The 14800-nt window shown below is 42.5% G+C and overlaps 1 protein-coding gene across 2 annotated transcripts in view; it reads right to left on the reverse strand.

The window, feature by feature from the left end:
- Positions 1–14800, reverse strand: part of orc5 (origin recognition complex, subunit 5) — a 110132-nt gene that overhangs the window by 28614 nt on the left and 66718 nt on the right. For both annotated transcript variants that reach the window (XM_068005375.1, XM_068005376.1), the window contains one exon: positions 9808–9918. In XM_068005375.1, the coding sequence (XP_067861476.1) occupies positions 9808–9918 (111 nt within the window). The remainder of the gene's footprint in view (positions 1–9807; positions 9919–14800) is intronic.

Genomic DNA, 14800 nt, shown 5'->3' on the forward strand with positions numbered 1-14800 from the left:
TGCAGGCATAATTTTTAATTTCCCTCTTTCTTGCTGGGGCACACGGCAACCTCCACTCACAGTAATTATTTAAAGTGCACTTCTAAACCGCCTTTATGGGGATGTTCGTTTAGGTCGGATTCCACGGCATCAGGGCATGAGCCAACTCCTAGAATTTACACTATTAAAACTGGCTTTCTTATCCTGGCACCAGAGTCATAAACCCATGATAGCTAGATTCTGCTTCTGGGAAGGAACCCAATTTAGAATTATAAACGCTAGAAGCCACCTCCTGGAATCTGACCTAAAAGCCACAAAAATGGGGTTTTAAAGACCAAGTCACAATAATAAAACTTGGGAGAACTTGGGTGCCACACAGTGGTGTGAAGGAATATGACAAATTCATGTTTTGTAACAGGAACAGGGACTGTCTATTTGAAAATTCACACTGATGATTAATCATATTGTAGACTGAACAGTGAACATACTGTATAAAACACAGTAACCTGTGCAATCCACGGCATTAAGGAAGCATTGTAGCACTAGAGCTGGTAGAAATGGGAAGTGATGATCAATGAGGCCAGATTTTTAATTACGATACAATAAAATCCTATCACTATTAAATTTCAAAATTTAACATAACTCAATAATTTAATGCTTTCTGAAGGAAAGGTACTTCAGAAATTTGATATATTGTGTCAGTAGACTGATTACTAAATAGTAAAGATGAAAAATGAATCCTAGCCTGCATTAGGTGATTCTTGTGCAGAGTAAACAAAGAGCTGCATCTTCTGCATCCATTCACCATCAATAAGCAGGAAATCTGGTCCATGTGTATATCTCTTTACATCTTGTAAGACCCAACATTCTGAGCCAACAACTACACTACAACTCGCGCAGGGCAATGAGCAGCCCAACATCCATCACAACGCACGTGCAGAGGACACAAATGGACTGTGAGGCTGATGAGTAGAGAACAAGCAACTAGATTACAACTCCCACAAATCACAACGCAGCACCAGGCTCTGGACCTGCCTCTTCCCTCCCTTGGACTCTGCAACAGACGCAAGCCCCACACTTTGCCATTCTCTCCCTCAGTCAACCCCAGTTTGGTTGCTTTCTGCTCCCGAGCCCTCTCTCCTGATTTTCAGTACTTCCTTAATCTGGTCCTGATCTCCATAAGGAGCACTCTCCGGCTCTGTCCATATACCTGGCTCCACCCGCTCCTTGTTTCAATCCTGGTCCCCATTCCAGCCCTAGACTTCACTACTCTCTAACCTGCTGCACTTCCCAGACTTCCCTGCTTACTCTTCCTTAACAGTAGACATATTGTTTACTATTACAAACACTGATACAAAACAATTTATAATGCGCATCATTTAAAATACAATGGTTGTTAAATGCAAGGTTAAATGTAATTTTTCACAGTAAATATATTTTAAAACAATAGGAAGAATCACGAAAGGATAGCTACATTACATATAAAAGTAAACTGAGGAAGAAATTAAAATTTATATAAAGACCAAATAAAATTGGTATGGAGTGCAAATAAATATGATTTCAAAATATTAGGAACATTAAAAACTTCCATTGTTATCCATGGGCAGAGGTACACCTGGTCAAACCAGGCGTGGACCCCAAAGGGAAAAAAGGGGCGGGGGAGGGGTGCATCTTTCAAAATTTTTAATGCAGCCCCTTACAAGCAACTATAAATCATTTCCGGGGTGGGGGGGTGAAGAAAAGAGAAGAGAGCCAATAGCACCCCGAACCCAGGTGCCCCTGCTGGACTTTCTGGCGTGTTTTATTCGGCGGATGCCCTAGATGGCAGGCTAACTGAGGGAACCTTCACCTGATTTTGGAAAGTTCACTAGGGTCAGTAGTGTAGGTTCCGAGTGAGCACAATCCCAAAATAATTGCCTGCAGCTGGCCCTCAATTTCTCTCTCCACGTGTTTTTGTTTGGAGAGTATTAAACTGTGCAAATCTTAGCACAATGCTGCCACCCAGTGTCGCAGCTGTTTAATGCACTGGTATGAAATCAGAAAAAACATAACCACATTGAATTACATAGATAAAGAGTGGCCAACTCAAGGCCTGAATCCAGTCTGCTTCCATTGGGGAATGAAATGGACCGACAACCCAGCCACCCATCTCAGTGGGAGCACAGCGAGTTGACAAACACCTTCTGCTCCCAGCAATGCTGCTCTCCCCCTCCAGCCAGATGCTGCAGCATCATGGATTCCTCATGCAGGTCCCAATTGGAGGAGCAAAGCCGTACTGCTGGAAGTTGGGAGGCGGGTGTTAAGGTTATTGTGACATTATTTAGGGCAAGATGTTCATTTTGCAGTGGAGGTTTTTTTTAAAAAAAGAAGTGGCGAGGGTTGGTGTGGGAAGACCTTGGACCAGGAAAGATTTCCGGGGTGGGGGTGGGTGGAGATGAAACTCTGTCCTAGGTTGGTTGGTGAATCTGTTAAAGAAAGATTTAATTTGCAATGCCAGCTGTGCTGTCTGTTTTTTGCCCTCGCCCCAGATTACCCATTTCTGCCCCAGCCCTAGAATACCTGTTTCTGCCCATGTGTTTTTTCCAGGGGTAAGGGCTTTTTATTAATAGCTGTCACCTCACTCATTGTGGCTGTGATGAGAGAGGGAGTAGGTCACAGTCAGGGTTTGATCACCCCTGAGAGCACCCCAAACAGCCCTTAATAAAGGTAAAGTATGTCAGCACCTCTGTTGCCAACAGATTATGAAAGCCAGCAACCACTCAGGCCACTCCCAGTTCCAATATAGATCTGCTCTAGAATGCATTTCCCTCCCCTTCATTCCACCATCGAGAAAGAGGTATCAGTCACCTCAGCTTAGCAGTCTGAAATACTCTCAAGCCTCTTTATCATTTTATTTTTTTTTCCCCAATTGATATATCTTACAGCAATATTTGCCAGTTAATTTTTTTTCTTTATTTCTCGCATTCCCTTGCCCATATGTTTTTTTTACCCTAGTCCTAACCAGTGCTGATGACCAGATAATCCTAACAACAACCACCTGCATTTATACAGCACCTTTAACGTAGTAAAACGTGCCAAGGCGCTTCACAGAAGCATTAACAAACAAAGTTTGACACCGAGCCGCATAAGCTTGGTCAAAGATGTAGGTTTTAAGGAGTGTCTTAAAAAGAGGAGAGCAAGGTAGACAGGCGGAGAGGTTTAGGGAGTGAATTCCAGAGCTTAGGGCCGAGGCAGCTGAAGGCATGGCCGCCAATAGTGGAGCGATTAAAATCGGGGATGCGCAAGAGGCAAGAACTGGAGGAGCACAGAGATCTCGGACGGTTATAGGGCTGGAGAAGGTTACACAGATAGGGAGGGGAGAGGTCATGGAGGAATTTGAAAACAAGGATGAGCATTTTAAAAGCGAGGCGTTCCCAGACCGGGACCAATGTAGGTCAGCGAGTACAGGGGTGATGGGAGAACGGGATTTGGTGTGATTTAGAATACGGGCAGCAGAGTTTTGGATCAGCTCATGTTTATGGAGGGTGGAAGATGGGAGGCCAGCCAGGAGAGCGTTGGAATATAAGAAAGAGGAGCAGGAGCAGGCCCTTCGGCCCCTCAAGTCTGCTCCGCCATTCAATCAATGGGAATCAGGGGGAAAACTCTCCAGTGGCTAGAGTCATATCTAGCACAAAGGAAGATGGTAGTGGTTGTTGGAGGCCAATCATCTCAGCCCCAGGACATTGCTGCAGGAGTTCCTCAGGGCAGTCAGTGTCCCAGGCCCAACCATCTTCAGCTGCTTCATCAATGACCTCCCCTCCAGAGGCAGTAGTAGAGGCGGGTACAATTTTGTCTTTTAAAAAGCATTTGGACAGTTACATGGGTAAGATGGGTATCGAGGGATATGGGCCAAGTGCAGGCAATTGGGACTAGCGTAGTGGTATAACCTGGGCGACATGGACATGTTGGGCCGAAGGGCCTGTTTCCATGTTGTAACTTCTATGATTCTATAAGGTCAGAAATGGGGATGTTCGCTGATGATTGCAGTGTTCAGTTCCATTCGCAACCCCTCAGATAATGAAGCAGTCCGTGCCCGCATGCAACAAGACCTGGACAACATCCAGGCTTGGGCTGATAAGTGGCAAGTAACATTCGTGCTAGACAAGTGCCAGGCAATTACCAGCTCCAACAAGAGAGAGTCTAACCACCTCCCCTGGACATTCAACGGCATTACCATCGCCGAATCCCCCCACAATCAGCATCCTGGGGGTCACCATTGACCAGAAACTTAACTGGATCAGCCACATAAATACTGTGGCTACTACAGCAGGTCAGAGGCTGGGTATTCTGCGTTGAGTGACACACCTCCTGACTCCCCAAAGTCTTTCCGCCATCTACAAGGCACAAGTCAGGAGTGTGATGGAATAATCTCCACTTGCCTGGATGAGTGCAGCTCCAACAACACTCAAGAAGCTCAACACCATCCAGGAAAAAGCAGCCCGCTTGATTGGCACCCCATCCACCAACCTAAACATTCACTCTCTTCACCACCACGCACCGCTGCTGCAGTGTACACCATCCACAGGATGCACTGCAGCAACTCGCCAAGGCTTCTTCGACAGCACCTCCCAAACCCGTGACCTCTACCACCTAGGGCAAGGGCTGCAGGCACATGAGAACATCACCACCTGCCGTTCCCCTCCATGTCATACACCATACCGACTTGGAAATATATCGCCGTTCCTTCATCATCGCTGGGTCAAAATCCTGGAACTCCCTACCTAACAGCACTGTGGGAGAAACTTCACCACACAGACTGCAGCGGTTCAAGAAGGCGGCTCAGCATCACCTTCTCAAGGGCAATTTGGGATGGGCAATAAATCCTGGCCTTGCCAGCGACGTCCACATCCCATGAACAAAAAAAAAAATCAGATCATGAGTGATCTTCAACCTCAACTCCACTTTCCTGCCCAATTCCAATATCCCTTGATTCCCCTAGAATCCAAAAATCTATCCATCTTAGCCTTGAATATGCTCAACAACTCAGCATCCACAGCTCTCTGGGGTAGAAATTTCCAAAGATTCACAACCCTCTGAGTGAAGAAATGCCTCCTCATCTCAGTTTTAAATGGCCGACCCCTTATCCTGCGCCTATCCCCTCTAGTTCTAGACTCTCCAGCCAGGGGAAACACCCTCTCAGAATCTTATATGTTTCAATGAGATCACCTCTCATTCTTCTAAACTCCAGAGAGTATAGGCCCATTCTAATCAATCTCTCCTCATAGGACAACCCTCTCATCCCAGGAATTAATTGAGTGAATCTTCGTTGCACCACCTCTAAAGCAAGTATGTCCTTCCTTAGATAAGGAGACCAAAACTGTACGCAGTACTCCAGGTGAGGTCTCACCAAAGCCCTGTACAATTGCAGCAAAACTTCCTTACTCTTGTACTCCAACCCCCCTGCAATAAAGGCCAACATGACATTTGCTTTCCTAATTGCCTGCTGTACCTGCATGCTAACTTTTTGTGTTTCTTGTACCAAGACACCCAAGTCTCTCTGGACAGTTAATAGTTTCTCACCATTTAAAAAATATTCTGTTTTTCTATTCTTCCTACCAAGGTGAATAACCTCGCATTTCCCCACATTCTACTCCATCTGCCACCTTCTTGCCCACTCACTTAACCTGTCTAAATCCCTTTTCAGACTCTCTGTGTCCTCCTCACAGCTTACTTTCCCACCTAGCTTTGTATCGTCAGCAAACTTGGATACATTACACTTGATCCCTTCATCCAAGTCATTAATATAGATTGTAAATAGCTGAGGCCCAAGCACCAATCCTTGCAGTACCCCACTAGTTACAGCCTGCCAACCTGAAAATGACCCGTTTATCCCTACTCTCTGTTTTCTGTCCTTTAACCAATCCTCTATCCATGCTAATATGTTACCCTGACCCCATGAACCCTTATCTTGCGTAACTACCTTTTAGGTGCCACCTTATCGAATGTCTTTTGAAAATCCAAATATACTACATCTACTGATTCCTCTTTATCTACCCTGCTAGTTGCTCTAATAAATTTGTCAAACACGATTTCCTTTCATAAAACTATGTTGACTCAGCCTAATCACATGATGATGTTCTAAGTGTCCTGTTACCACTTCCTTAATAGTGGATTCCAGCATTTTCCCGATGACTGATGTCAGGCTAACTGGCCTGTAGTTCCCTGTTTTCTCTCTCCCTCCTTTCTTGAATAGCGGGGTTACATTTGCTATCTTCCAATCTGCTGGGACCGTTCTAGAATCTAGAAAGATCATAACCAATGCATCCACTTTGTCTGCAGCCACCTCTTTTAGAACCCTCGGACGTAGGCCATCAAGTCCAGGCTTCTAGTTCCATTAGTTTCTCGTACTTTTTCTCTACTGATAATAATTATTTTAAGTTCCTCACTCGCATTAGCCCCTTGGTTCGCCACTATTTCTGGTATGCTTTTTGTGTCTTCTACTGTGAAGACAGATTACAAAATATTTGTTTAACACATCTGCCATTTCCTGATTTTCCATTATAATTTCTCCTGTCTCCGTCTCCAAGGGACCAACGTTTACTTTTATTACTCTCTTCCTTTTTACATACTTGTAGAAGCTCTTATAATCCATTTTTATTTCTTGCTAGTTTACTTTCATATTCTATTTTCTCCTTTATCATCAATTTTTTGGTTGTCCTTTGCTGGTTTCTAAAACTCTCCCAATCCTCAGGCTTACTAGTCTTCTTGGCAGCACATTAGGTCTCTTCTTTTAATCTAATACTATCCCTAACTTCTTTAGTTAGCCACGGGTAGATCACTTTTCCCGTGGAGTTTTTATTTGTCAATGGAATGTATATTTGTTGAGAATATTGAAATATTTCTTTAAATGTTTGCCATTGCTTTTCAATCATACCCTTTAATTTAATTTCCCAATCTACTTTAACCAACTTGCCCCTCATGCCTATGTAATTGGCTTTATTTAAGTTTAAGGCTCTAGTTTCGGACTTAAGTACGGCACTCTCAAACTCAATGTGAAATTCTATCATATTATGATCACTCTTCCCCAGAGGATCCTTTACTGTGAGATTACTAATTAACCCTGTGATTACACAATACAAGATCTAAAATAGCCTGTTCCCTGGTTGGTTCCATGACATATGGCTCTAGGAAACCTGCTTGAATGCATTATATGAACTCATCCTCCAACCTACCTTTGCCAATTTGATTTGCCCAGTCTATATGAAGATTAAAGTCTCCCATGATTACTACATTAGAATAGTCCAGTCTAGAGGTAACAAAGGACATGGATGAGGGCTTCAGCGTAACACATCATTATCACTAGTTCTTAGAAGTTCCACTATTTCTATTTCAGGAATATACCCTGATCACTTGTAAGATCCAGATCTGGTGTGAGTTACCCCTAGAAGGGTGGTTGACCAATTGGGTCAAAAGCAATCTTGTATTACTTTCACTAGTTCCCATTCGGTTTTATAATTTTTATTAGAGAATTCCCATTTTAAATTGGGTTGATTGAAGTTGTTCATTATTGTCTTCACATACACATCTCTATTATGTTGTCATCATGTAGTGCTTAACACACTATTTCATTTTGTGTCTTCTCCTGGACTATCACAGAGTAGAGTACCATAGAATAGAGTGATCACATACAGAATAGACTTTCAAATAGAGTTGTGGAGGTGGAAATCCTACAAATGTTTAAGAAACAACTGGTTGCTGCAATAGGAAGACTTTGGGATCTTCCTAGATAAATTAATTTAAGTGTGATTTTGTGCAATGTAAACATGTAAATTACACCATGTTGCAGTATGGAGATATTCAACGGAAACTTTCCAAATGTTGGTTTGTGATGTGCTATATAGTGTGAACAGAACAAGGCTTAACTTGTCCTGATGACTAAAGAATAATAGAATGAGATATATTCTACTATCCAGCTAGACATGTGTTGCTTAGAATGAACTAGCACATCCTTGGGTCTATCATCTTGCGCATTCCCAATTTTAATCAGTCCACCACTGGCGGCTGTGCCTTCAGCTGCCTAGGCCCTAAGCTCTGGAATTCTCTCCCTAAACCTGTCCATCTCTCTCTCCTCCTTTAAGGCGCTCCTTAAAACCTACCTCTTTGAACGTCACCTGTCCTAATATCTCCTTACGTGGCTCGGTATCAAATTTTGTTTGATTACACTCCTGTGAAGTGCCTTGGGACTTTTTACTATGTTAAAGACGTCATATAAATGCAGTTGTTATTGTTATCCATATAGAACACCAAGAAAAAAAACAGCAACAAGAAAATTAAAAGAGGGTATATAATTTACAAATAAAGTTAAACAGTTAAAATAGATAGATGAACAGAGAGCGATAAATAAACTGGAGGAGACTGTAGAAAATGGTGTAAAATTTCATTTTTAAAACTTTTCGTTCAAGATGAATATTACAGTAATAAAGTAATCCCTGACATCTGAGGTGTTTTATTACTGCAATATTAACAATTGTTTCGGTGACAGTGCGTTAGGTGAAAGCTTTTTTTAAAAAAAATTGGCAGCCATGAGGAACCTGGATTTCCCTGGAGCTGCTAGCAGGCTCAGAGTTAGTATACTGTAATTGCAAGCTAATTGCACCAGTAATCATGATCTCACTGTGCCCTCTTCACTTATGAAAATACAGTACAGTTTTTTTCCCCCACAGGATACTGTGTTCCAGAGAAACCGTTGAAAACTTCAGACTAATTTTTAAAAATTTTGGTGCAACCTGAAGACCTATCTATTCAATAATTACACAACTGAATGAGAAACAAATTTGAGACGACATCTACCAGAACTACTAGCCACTAAACACAAATAGTGTTATTCTTGTTTTTATTTTACCGTTGATAATTGACAAAGCATTAGTATTGCATCTTATTACTTCTTGCAGAGCTTTGTTATTCACAGCTAGTTACAGATTCTCTCACTACAGGAGTTCCAGATAAACAGTCTAGGGATGAAATGTGTTCCTTTTCCAATTAAGGCACTCTCTTTATTAAGTGTTTGTACCAGTGATTTCCGATTAGACGTTATAAAAAAATAATTCAATGGCGTAAGCTAGCAGGTTGTCCATTAATTCTGAACTTAAAATTATTATATTTTAAACACAAACTGAAAATTTAGTTGGTCAGGAACCTGGGAGTAGTGAGATATACAAATTTATTAAAACATTAGGTTTTCTGCCGTAGGTACCAATAACGATTAACCTTGTTAATTTTAAGAACATTAATATGCAATATGCAATTTCTGAAGTGTAACAAGACATGTGCCTCCATTTGCTATACTGACGCAAGTACGTCTGTAATTATTGATACATTTTTGAAGGATGACTAACTGTTGAATCCGGAAAATTGCTTCTATCTGTCAAACAATGATTCCATTAAAATGCACTCAAGCATCTTCAGTGTACTGCAATCTCAAGACTAGTACACTGTATTGGCATAATAACGCTGCAGATTGCACAGATAATTACTTGGAGTTATAAGAGAAAGAATGTGCAATATAAGCACTACTTCTATGGATTCAAAAGCTAAACCGATATGGAACATGCAATTGTGCAAACCAAATAAAAAAGGTGGTTTCGTTGCCAGATTAAAATCAATAATGCATTGCAATACTGAGTTTTCACATTAGTATTACGTACTCTTTAATTCAGCTTTCAATGTGTTTTCAAAGATTGTTCCAATTGGTTTCACGTGCTTGGAATGGTGCAACCTTATCATCTCTGAAACTGTAACCTTTTTGATTTCCCAATGGAACCAGTTAACATTGATAGATTCCAAACTCACCTGAGAGAAGATATTTGCAGTGGGAGTCACTCTGCTGTCGACAATGCTGTAGAAAATTGCCAACAACCTATCCAGCGGGAATGGTTTGGGGCCAAGGAGGTGATTGCTGGTCTGTAAGAAACAAGGTTAATTAGACTGATCTGTCTTGGTAATAGTGCATCAAGGGACGTTATGTGCCTGCAAGCCGATTAAGTGAACAGCCACTCGTTTATGTAATTCATTTCCTTAAGTTGCTGTGCGTCATGCTCTCAACACATAACTGCCATTAATTAATGAGATAGATGTTGCCATAATTGAGAACAGTAGCTGAAGGTCTGTATTTGATGCACTGTATAATGGTTTGGATTTTACTACAACAATATAACACTGCCGACACTACAAGACAACAAACTATCAATTACCGTTTCCCTCTACACTAGTTTCATAAAACACCTAAGAAAAAAATCAATGAAAACCCATACGTAGCAAAAAAAACAGAAGTTTCCTATACTCAAAACTGGGCAATCCATGAGGCGCTGTGGGCCATCAGCAGCAGCAGAACTGTATTCCACCACAGTCTGTAACCTCGTGGCCCGGCATATCCCTCACTCTACCATTACCTGGGGATCAACCCTGGTTCAATGAGGAGTGTAGAAGAGCATGCCCGGAGCAGCACCAGGCGTACCTAAAAATGAGGTACCAACCTGGTGAAGCTACAACACAGAACCTCGTGCATGCTAAATAGCGGAAGCAGCAAGCTATAGGCAGAGCAAAGTGATCCCACAACCAACGGATCAGGTCAAAGCTCTGCAGTCCTGCCACAACCAGCCGTGAATGATGGTGGACAATTAAACAACTAACAGGTGGAGCAGGCTCTGTGAACATCTCCTTCCTCAATGATGGCGGAGCCCAGCACATGCGTGCAAAAGACAAAGCTGAAGCGTTTGCAACCATCTTCAGCCAGAAGTGCCAAGTGGATGATCCATCTCGGCCTCCTCCCGAGATCCCCACCATCACAGAAACCAGTCTTCAGCCAATTCGATTCATTCCATGTGATAACAAGAAACAGCTGAATGCACTGGATACAGCAAATGCTATGGGCCCTGACAACATCCCGGTTGTAGTGCTCCAGAACTATCCGCGCCTCTAGCCAAGCTGTTCCAGTACAGCTACAATACTGGCACCTACCCAACAAAGTGGAAAATTGCCCAGGCATGTCTCGACCACTAAAAGAAGGACAAATCCAATCCAGCCAATTACCACCCCATCAGTCTACTCTCAATCATCAGCAAAGTGATGGAAGGTGTCGTCGACAATGCTATCAAGCAGCACTTACTCACCGATGCTCAGTTTGGGTTCCGCCAGGACCACTCAGCTCCCGACCTCATTACAGCCTTGGACCAAACATGGTCCAAAAGAACTGAATTCCAGAGGTGAGGTGAGAGTGGCTACCCTTGACATCAAGGCAGCATTTGACCGAGTGTGGCATCAAGGAGCCCTAGTAAAATAGAAGTCAATGGGAATCAGGGGGAAAATTCTCCAGTGGCTGGAGTCATACCTAGTACAAAGGAAGATGGTAGTAGTTGTTGGAGGCCAATCATCTCAGCCCCAGGACACTGCTGCAGGAGTTCCTCAGGGCAGTGTCCTAGGCCCAACCATCTTCTGCTGCTCTATCAATGACCTTCCCTCCATCATAAGGTCAGAATTGGGGATGATCGCTGATGACTGTACGGTGTTCAGTTCCATTCGCAACCCCTCAGATAATGAAGCAGTCCGTGCCCGCATGCAGCAAGACCTGGACAACATCCAGGCTTGGGCTGATAAGAGACAAGTAACATTCGCGCCAGACAATGACCATCTCCAACAAGAGAGAGTCTAGCCACCTCCCCTTGACCTTCAACGGCATTACTATTGCTGAACCCCCCACCATCAACATCCTGGGGGTCACCATTGACCAGAAACTTAACTGCACCAGCCACATAGATACTGTGGCTACAAGAGCAGGTCAGAAGCTGGGTATTCTATGACGAGTGACTCACTTCCTGACTCCCCAAAGCCTTTCCACCATCTACAATGCATGAGTCAGGAGTGTGATGGAATACTCTCCACTTGCCTGGATGAGCGCAGCTCCAACAACACTCAAGATGCTTGACACCATCCAGGACAAAGCAGCCCGCTTGATTGGCACCCCATCCACCACCTTAAACATTTGCTCCCTCCACCACCACGCACCGTGGCTACAGTGTGTACCATCTACAAGATGCACTGCAGCAACTTGCCAACTTCGACAGCACCTCCCTAACCCACGACCTCTGCCACCTAGAAGGAAAAGGGCAGCAGGCAGATGGGAACACCACCACCTGCACATTCCCCTTTAAGTCACACACCCTCCTGACATTGTTACCGCCGTTCCTTCATCGCTGGGTCAAAATCCTGAAACTCCCTACCTAACAGGAGAACCTTTCACTACACCGACTGCAGCGGTTCAAGAAGGCAGCTCACCACCACCTTCTCAAGGGCAATTAGATATGGGCAATAAATGCTGGCCTTACCAGCGACGCCCACATCCCATGAATACTTTTAAAAAAAAACTTCAGTGACTGGGTCCATCTTCTCAATTATAATTCACAATCTGAGTCTTTGGATATCTAAGTCTGCCTACAATTCCACACCAGTCACCGGGTGCTATAGGGGATTTTTCTTTTCTTTTCTCAGCACTGAATTACCACCATAATTGTCTTCCACTGTAACAAGTTAGTTGTTTAGTTTAACTATATTTTCAATGTACATTTTCGCCCCCTTGCACAACTTCTCCATGCCCTCAAGACAATTTCCACATAGCTTTTTGCTCAGTTTTTGCAAGTACCATGGAGGCCCACTTTGATCTCCCAGACTCTTACATTTTCCCCAGGTCAACCCACCCCAAGCAGCTTACCTGCTCCCCACCTAAAATGAAATTCCTGACACCTAGTCTATAGCTTCACTGCTGCCACTTACAGTTTTGAAGAATAAGCCAGCAGTCTTGATTTATATTAAGATACAAAGGATTCAATCCACCCAAGGCAAAAGATACTAGGAATGCAGATTAGGTGCAGATGAAATGTTTGTCCAGAAAGGTGTTTCGTGCACATCATGCTGGTTCAAGACAATGGGGGTGTGTTAAGACATGCTGGTGATATTCACAGCTGGTAAGTTGGAATGACATCTTTCATTTGTGCCCAGCAGGGTGAAGGCGGGGAGGCTGCCACGGCTCCACACCCAGAAGGGTGGTTGGGCTAACCAGTGGGACGTGTTGTTGGCTGCAGTATTACGGTTTTGCACAACTCAAGCGGTGCTCTGGAAGGCACTGATTGGAAAACATAAGGTGTCTGAATCAATTGCTCATTCATATTGATACATGAATACATGGGGGTCCTGGTAGATGCCAACTTAATTTCAGTCTGCACACAGTGCTTCGGAACATGCTGAAAATTATGTTTCTTCAACAACAGCAAATTCCCAGTGCCATTTAAGCTTGTGGTGTACAAGGTATGTGTCCAAATAATGCTCCTTCTTTGGCCACATGCATGATTATAAAAGAGAATTAGAGGTGTGTGCAGTTCTGAAATAGCACAACATTCTAAGCATTCTTATCACCTCCAGATTGCATTTCTACATTACAGAGATGTTGCATGCCACTCTACGTCGAATTCCTAAGTGCTTTGGTCTCTGAAATGGAGGGAGTGTGCTGTCCAATTGCTCTATCTCAACATGTTAAAACAAAAGTGGCAGAAAGCATGATGATTTTAGAGAAAATAGAAAGTGCTTTAGCCCTTTCTTAAAAAAAAATCTAGACTTGTATCACAAAACCCACAATTCTTATTTTTTCCCGGAACGTACACTGGAAACACTGCATTAGATGCCAGGTTGCATTATTAGATCTTTAACATTGCAATACTGAAACCAATTTCTGGTAAGATGAACTAAATGTCTTCCATTTTATACGGTACATTAGTTACTCAGAGGGAGAAAACATTGACAAAAGTAAATGTTTTTGGTTTAATATTAAAGCTATCTGGTATCCCGGACTCCTTTAGTTTTGAGGAAGCAATATGGACTCTTGATGTGAATTGCGTGTCCATATAATTCTACTAGAATGTCGATCTTGTGCGCTCTTTCACTCAAACAGACAGCAATTACTACACATTACACTTCATCTGTCCAATGATCTTCCAAATATTCTGGTCAGTTGGGATGAGTAGCTCCATTACAACATTGTATGTAATAAAGTCTAAAGTTTTTCTCAACTGAGCATTTAAACTTCTCAGCTAACTAAGTCAGTACTCATTGCACGTTAATAGGTATTAATAGACTTTAGTCTTTTGTGGATAACTACAAAATCAAGTTCTCTATTGAAAGTTTTAAAGAAGTGAAAATGTTTCCCATTTTTTGAAATAGCCTTAGCTATTATAAAATAATAAATCTTGACTGGAATTAGCAAATTCATGGCTCTCGGATTTAGTTTATCCTGAGCCTTCCTAAATCAATTCCATATCTATTGGGGCAATGGTTTATTAGTCAAGCCATCAAATGTGCTATGCAAATACCGAGGACAAGTGCTAGAAGAGCGCAGAAAGAAATTATCATCTTGTGGCGATGTAGCACACCTCCACTTTGAAACTACACAACTATTTTTGACGGTGGTATGCAGTTGAAAGTGGTAGCATGCTACATAGCCACAAGATGACTCTGTTTAATATTCTACCATGTATTTTCAGGCCTTTCTATTTACTAGTAATTGAACAAAACAAGCTGGCGAGCAAAATACATAGTAATTAAAAAAACACAATGACCTTATGGAGTCACACTTGAACAGATTTCACCAGGCTAATGTGTACTCAACAATAAAATTACTGTACATGAACAAGTTACTATAACAAAACTGCACACTGGCCATTTAACCTACCATTCTATCTGAAATGAACCAGAAAAACAATCAACTGAATTTTTAAGTAGCTCATTTTCCTTTACTTGA

This window comes from Heptranchias perlo, chromosome 24, assembly GCF_035084215.1.
Source record: "Heptranchias perlo isolate sHepPer1 chromosome 24, sHepPer1.hap1, whole genome shotgun sequence".
NCBI lineage: Eukaryota > Metazoa > Chordata > Chondrichthyes > Hexanchiformes > Hexanchidae > Heptranchias > Heptranchias perlo.